The 6,938-nt window shown below is 53.6% G+C and overlaps 1 protein-coding gene across 1 annotated transcript in view; it reads right to left on the bottom strand.

Moving 5' to 3' along the window:
• The window catches only part of CA9 (carbonic anhydrase 9), a 17,204-nt gene that overhangs the window by 2,120 nt on the left and 8,146 nt on the right, over positions 1–6,938 (bottom strand). The window contains exons 3-9 of the mRNA XM_009285202.2: positions 6,917–6,938; positions 5,524–5,694; positions 3,119–3,261; positions 2,246–2,338; positions 1,887–1,953; positions 1,388–1,545; positions 1,104–1,245 (exon numbers count right to left, since the gene is read on the bottom strand). Of these exons, the coding sequence (XP_009283477.1) occupies positions 1,104–1,245; positions 1,388–1,545; positions 1,887–1,953; positions 2,246–2,338; positions 3,119–3,261; positions 5,524–5,694; positions 6,917–6,938 (796 nt within the window). The remainder of the gene's footprint in view (positions 1–1,103; positions 1,246–1,387; positions 1,546–1,886; positions 1,954–2,245; positions 2,339–3,118; positions 3,262–5,523; positions 5,695–6,916) is intronic.

The following is a 6,938-nucleotide window of genomic DNA, read 5'->3' as shown; positions in this document are numbered from 1 at the left end:
AAAAAAAAAAAAAAAAAAAAAGAGAGAGGTGAGCTGGGCAACTCCCCCCTTGCCCCAGCCTCGGTGGCTGGAGGCTTTGGAACAGCTTCTGCAAGAAAGTGGTAAAAGAAAGGCTTGGAGGTAAATGGAAAATATGATAAAGTATCTAACAGGTTTACCAAAGATAGAGCATGCCAGCCTAACCCGATATCCTTCTCTGATAAGCGATATTCTAGACAAAGAAAATGCGGTAGATTTTATCTCTCCTGACTTCAGTGAAGCATTTGATGCGGTGCCACATGGGAAACTGCTAGCCAGGCTGAAGACCACAGTGATTAAAAGCCTGCAGCCATTAGTGAGCTGGCTGCAGGTGGGCCGGTGAAGGGAAGTGCCTTGCACTGCGGTGTGTGGTTACTGAGGCATTGCCCAAGGGCCTGGGACCAAGCCTGTGTGCTGTTTCTATTAGTCACCTTGACACAAGGTGTAGGAAATGCCATCAAAACAGAAAAGAACAGGATATTGGACAGAAAAAAAACCCAGCGACTGCAAAGAGCAGCAACAGGCAAGAATTCAGTGATGCAGAGCGATAGTCACACCTGAGGATTAACAGGAATTTCTACTCATTGCTGGAAACCACCAACGCAAGAAAGGCCTTCGAGGATGAGCTGAGGATGGGCAGACAGGGATGCCTCAGGCAGGGGTCCCCTGAACTGCCCTTCCCACAGGGTATGGCAGTGGGGTGCTTGCTGCAAGCCTGTACCTCTGCAGCTCCTACTACTGAATTTAGCTATTGTGTTTGGGGATGAAGAAGCTAGCTGGGATGCTAGGACCTGGCAGTTTGCCCTTGACCATACATCCCCTAGTCCCGCTACTGTTATTTCTGTGAGACCAAGGATAAAATAGTTCCTAGAAACCGGTCTTCCCCAGGCAGGGTGCGAGAAGCGCAGAAATGGGGGAGAGCAGGACCCCAAGACCAGCGCTGCTGTAAGTCACCTGCTGGGCAGGGCTAACCCATGCAAATGCTGCATTTCTGTAAGAGACACGAAGCCTTGACTCCTGCTCCTCACCCCGTCTCTGCATCCCTGCAGCTGGGTGCAGCCTGAGCACACTCACGCACTCCTTACCAGAAGGCAGCCGCTTCGCCGAAAAGAGGGTGGTCTGGAAACTTGCCAGCACCCGTCGCCTGTGCAGGTCCTGCACCAGCCGGTAATTGTTCTGCAGAGGTTTGCCGTCATCGTTTCTGAGGCTCATCATCAGCATTGACATCTGGAAGGAGAACGGCATGAGCAGAGCAGGGTGCATCCCACCTTCAGGAGCCAGGCGAGCCCCAGGGGACTGGCATGGATAGTGCACGCTTGCTGGGAGAGGCTGGGCAAGACCCAGCATGGAGCTCATTGCCCTGACGGACCTGGTCATGAGAGAGCAGCATAGTCTGGTTGAAGACTGTCCACTTCACCGTCTGGTAGCAGGGAGGGGTGGTCAGAGAGCCATTGTAGTGGAAGTAGAGTTTCAGGTTGGCAGGCAGCAGACCTGCAATGTTGAATCCTGGCACCAAGACTTCCTCGCCTGGGAGAATAAACACCATGGGAGTGAGACCGGGGCAACCCCTTGGAGGACAATAGGCAGGACCAGCATGGAGATCGTGGGCAGCCTGGCACTGCACGTGTCAGGGTCCACACTGCTGCCACTGGTGCACTGGAGAAAGAGCAGTGGGTTTGCCCTGGAGGCAGGGGAAAGCACGTGCGAGCAGAGGGCACCTTGGAGAGCTGTTTCTGTACAAGCTGTGCAATGCTCCCCTTCTCACATACATACGGCAAATGCCTGCTGCAGCCTCTCTCTGCTGTGCAGCAGGTTTCTCTGCTGGGCTGCAGCCCCTGAGACAAATACTAGGTGGGACAGGGCCTTACCTTCTCTTTGGATTTTGTACAGATGCTCAAGTATTTCCTGATAGTATGGGTTCTCCCTTGGCCCAACCTGCAACACAGAGACCCCACAGTAATGACGAGGACAAGGGCCAAATGGACACCAGCCAGTGATGGCAGGGCCAGCAGGGAGGTATCACTCCCTGTGAGAGGCACCCTATCCCAGCGACCCCTTCCTCCTATCAGGGCTGCTCTGCCCTCTGGACTGCCCTCTCTCTCCCCTTCTTCCCAGGAGCATTTGCACCTTTGCCGGTCCCCAAAACTGTGCCTGACTCTGCCCACCCCAGTCGCACCCTCCCCCTGCTCCTACCCCTTCTCGCCCAGGGCTGATCTATGGGACTTACCTCCAGGAAGGCTCCCAGTACGGCCAGGCCATCTGGGTGGACCATTGCCTCCTTAAAGCTGTCATACTTGGTGTTGTAGTGGACCACGTGGATCTGGAAGGGAAACATGCAATCCTGATGCAGGATGGGCACCTCTGGGAGGTGCTCACCCCCACAGGGCTCCAGCCTGCCAGAGCAAGGGCTGGGAGAGACATGCACCCGTGATGAGCACCCCTCCTAGAAGGGGAATATGCTGGTGGGACCAAGAAAATGTGCTGCTGCAAAGTAGCAAGCGTGAAGGTCTGCCTGCAGAACTTCCCCAGTCAGGGACAGCAAACCAGCACTCTACCCTAGATACCGGGGGGGTCGTACTGCAGAGCCGGGCTCAGTTTGAGGACAGCAGCTAGAGAAGGAGGGATAAAACCAGATGGGAGCTGGCAGAGCAGGAGTACAGTGTGTACAGAGTAAACAGTCCCTGCAGCTCCCAAAGCAGGCTGCTTACAGCCACCCGGGGAGCTGGCTCCCCCAGACCGGGGACCGCCACAGCTCCTGCTCCATCAGCCCAGGACCAGGCTGCAGCGTGGGGACAGGCTGCACCGCTTACACGTGGCCGGCCCCAGCCCACCTGCGGGCAGAACGTCCTGGAGGGTGGTCTCCTCCTCGCCTCTGCACTGCAGGCTGCAGCGTAAGTCTGGCTCAACAGCAAAGCGTGGCCTCCCACACTGAACGCTGCTGCTGCAGAGCTGCCTGGGGAGCCTGGATCCTGCCAGGGGTTACAGCATTCATCCAGTGACAGCCAGGTCCATGGGCTAGGAGCAATACAGCACTTCAGCACCTTCCCTGCCCAGCACCAGGAGAGGAGAGGATGCACCCACCGCCACGAGGGCTCCTTACCTCCGCAGCAAAGCGGCGCCCATTGATGATGTGCTCCGAGCCGGGTCCTGACAGGGAGCCCCAGTGCAGGTGCAGCTGCACAGCTCGGTACTGCTGGGCATAGCCGCCAGTGATGGCCAGTGACTCGGGCAGCTCAAGGAGAACTGCAGAGGCAGAAGGAAGAGGTCGGTCAGTAAAACACAAAGCCCAGTCCATCCCACAGGTATGCAGAGGAGATGTCTCAAGGGAAAGAGTCACCCTGGGCTTGTGGAAATTAGTGACAACAAACAAACTTGCTTTCCATCTTTCATGAGGCTATGGGCAAGTCAATACCCAGAGCTGTGCCAATGTGGCAGGGTTCAACTTTCGATTTCAGGTTGTAGGACACCCCAGTAAATACATCAGCTTCAAAAACAGCTGCTATGAAAATGCTGGAGAGTGAAGAGCCCCTCTGCAGAGACTCCCAGGGGCCAGCTCCAAGCCAAATGTTATCCAACGATTTATTCATTAAGTGAGAATAATATAAAGTGACCATGGACAAAATTAATGGAGAAAGATACTGGCAGAGTGGTGAATAGCTATGAGAGCAGGGCAGTTGGACAGAGAGAGCTGCAGCACTTGGCGAGCTGGGACCTTTCAAATAAAGCAGCCTGTGAGCATCTGACAGCACTGGAGCTGGTGGCACGGAAGCATTAAATCATTTGAAAGCATTTAGAGCTAAAATTTTGCCTCTTCAGGTATAGTAAATACATACTTGTTTTTGCCTTTTACTTTAATGTGGTTTAGCCAGCTATCTTGGACTCATGCAGCAGTGTGGCAAACCTAAATGCTGAGTTACCTCATGCGGCAAAAGTATCAGGAGCATCCCTGGACCCTGAGAAAGGCTGTCCTTATCCTTCTAAGCTGTCCTATCCGCATCCCTGGACCCTGAGAAAGGCTGTCCTATCCTTCTAAGCACCTTTTCCTTGTTTCTAATATCAACTCTTTTCCTTCCTCCTTCTTTATAGGTGAAGTGTCCCTTAGTCACATCACCAAGCTAGGGCACAGATTCAGGATTAACCACGTAACAGGGCTGTGATGAGTCATTTGTCCTCTCCTGTGTTCCCTGCCACTGGGTTCAGAGATACAAAACTCAAATACGGGAAGTGGGAGACTGCTCCCTCCCTGGGAATTTATCTGCTTTTACATTTCTTTTGTATATCTAAATCATTGCTTTCCTTCTAGTAGCTACCCGAGTCATTTTCAGGCCCTTGAAAAAAGCTTATACAGCATATACACTTTATATTACAAAAAGGAGTAACTGTACAAATATCTTACTGGACTTGCAACTTTTTATTTATGGCTTTTCATAAAACAGACTGGTAGTTGCCAGAATAAAAAAAGGCATCTTATAAGCATGTGAGAAACTACTTCCCCCCCAATGAAAATGCTCTGACTGCTTTTCTGAACACCAAGCAACACCAGATGCCAGGGTGTCTAAAATAGCAACTACTGAGCTCAACTAGTTTAACTCTGCAGGCACGCTAGGGCAGGAGGCCATAATATAAAGCTCTGTGTATGCACCATGCGGTTGATCTGACCACGCACAGCGAGTCCAACCTGTTGAGTTTGCTGTATACACAGGTCAGCTCCATCTTGCTAGCTACCAGGGCAAGGAGGTGCCTTGTCACACCGTCAGCGAGTTTAAGTCCCTTTCTCTGCCACCTTTTCTTAGCTCGGGGACTGGCAGACACCAGCATGCACAAAACACTCAGCTTGCTCCCAGAAAAAGCTGGTAGCAACCAGGACCCACCATCCCCAGCTGTGGGGTGGTGAGCAGGAAGGAGATGTGTTTTTCCTCCATATCTGGCATGGCGAGACTCATACTAAAATAATGTGAACAAGTTGTGTCCAGACTTTCCAAAAAACATTCTAAAATTGGAGAAGAGAAACAATTTTATAGGAAGACCTATAAAAATTTCTTAAGATCTTGAGATAGCATCCTGAAGCACAGACTTAAAGAAGTTGGCCAATGTTGTGTCCTAAAAGACTGAGAGGTAGGTACCTTAAAGGCTAAGTCACATCAGAGGCTGACTAGTCCTTTGAAAGTGAAATGCAGGGGAGGAACCAGTGGTTGCAAACCTGCATCAGAAATACCGGGGACACATTTTTAAAGGAAACATGGGTTTTAACATATTCCTGGAGGCAGTGAGTGGCGAGTTCTCCATCTCCTGGTTTCTCCCCTCCAGCCAGGAAAGCACATGGACCTGTAAAGGCTCAACAGCCCAATGCTTCCCTTTTGGCCTTGAAGCCAACATGACTGCAGCCTGCAAGGGAATACCCTTCCCAGAAGCCAGGGAAAGGGTGTCAGAGAAGCCCAGTCCTGCCGGGAGAGGCTGAGTGGGCTCCGCTTGTGCTCCAGCCTCTGCCTGTGCCTTTGCACCCACCTGTGTGCCCATTGTTCCTCAGCTTGAGCTTCTCATTGGCGGGCAGGCTGTAGCCAGAGAGCTGGATCGGCCGCAGCTCAGGGCTGAAGATGGTCTTGGCCATGTCGATGTTGATGGGCGACTGCATGGTGCCCATGCAGTCTGGGTAGTCCACACCCCAGTGCTCCCGGTCTGGTACAAGGAGGAAGGGAGGGAGTTCCAGTGAGATTGCCTGGGCAAGGAGCCCGCCAGAAAGGAGGTTTGGTGGATGGTAGGGAAGGGGACAAGCACTGGCCAGGGAATAAGCCATGCATGTAAGGTCAGTTTCCATCAAGTTAGCTTGGGAGCAGCTCTGTGCCACCATGTGACTGCACGCAGCTGTGTCAGAAAAGGTCTCGGAGCGTGGTGAGCTGCCAGGAAAGTCTATTTTTGGGGTGTTTGGGAAGAGCGCAAGAAGATCATTTACAAGTGGACTTGGCAAGCTGCGGAGCTGCTGCTCTGCAACTCATCACACGCTTGCTGCCTTGCACACCTGCCAAAGGCCAGGCTATCAACCCACCGCTTCGCCCGCGCTGCTACTTGAGCGCGGTACCACAGTGCCACTGGGATCACATGAGACCACAGCCACAGGTCTGACAGGTTCCCAGCTGTTAACTGCACCAGTACAGCCCCGCAAAGGGCCAGCTCACATGGCTGGGGTGGCTGCTTAAACTGCCACCTCTCCCCAGTGCCATAGCTGGGATAAGCACAGCTGGTGCCCCAGAAACCTCCCCTGCTTCTAGCACGTCTTGGGCCAGTGGAAACCCAGGCTTGTCCTCAGCCCAACCCCTCGCAGGACCCCTGTAAAGATGGAGCTGAGCATTATCAGGTCCCAAGTCCCTGGTCCCAAGCAGAGTGATGGGACTGCAGCGGGAAGGGGTGCGTTTGTGCTAGCACTGCAGTGATGCCCATCACGGGTGCTGTGGAAAAGCCTCTGCAAGCCATGATGGGAGGGCAGGGCCAGGCAGGATGGGGAGGGAGGGTGACAGAGGACAGAGGTGAGGACACAAGCTAATCCCTGGGCAGCTCAAAGTCCCAGCATGGGCTGCAAGTCCAGCCTGGAGAGCCCAGCCTGCTTCCCTGCTTGGCACAGGATCAGGGGAGCTCCCATTCAGGGAGGGACATCCCCCCACACCCAGGGGGCTGCAGAAACCCTCAGCGGAGCCGCTGCTTCCTGCTCGAATCAGAGCAAACCCTGGCTCTTCAGCCCATCCGGGCCCAGGTTCGGGCACCACTGAAGCGTCAGGGTCAGGCAGGAGGGAAGGGTTAGCCATGGAGTGCACACAGGAGCCCTGTAATCATTAACCACAGCTGGCTCAGGCCCAGGGTCTGACGGGTGGTAGGAAAAAAGCAGGAGTAACTGCAGGGTATTTACCTTCATAGCTCCAGTGACTGTG

This window comes from Aptenodytes forsteri, unplaced genomic scaffold (genome assembly GCF_000699145.1).
Source record: "Aptenodytes forsteri isolate BGI_AS27 unplaced genomic scaffold, ASM69914v1 Scaffold120, whole genome shotgun sequence".
In the NCBI taxonomy this organism is placed as follows: Eukaryota; Metazoa; Chordata; class Aves; order Sphenisciformes; family Spheniscidae; genus Aptenodytes; species Aptenodytes forsteri.
Note: the sequence above shows the minus strand (reverse complement) of the source record. Positions and strands in the feature narration are given on the sequence as shown.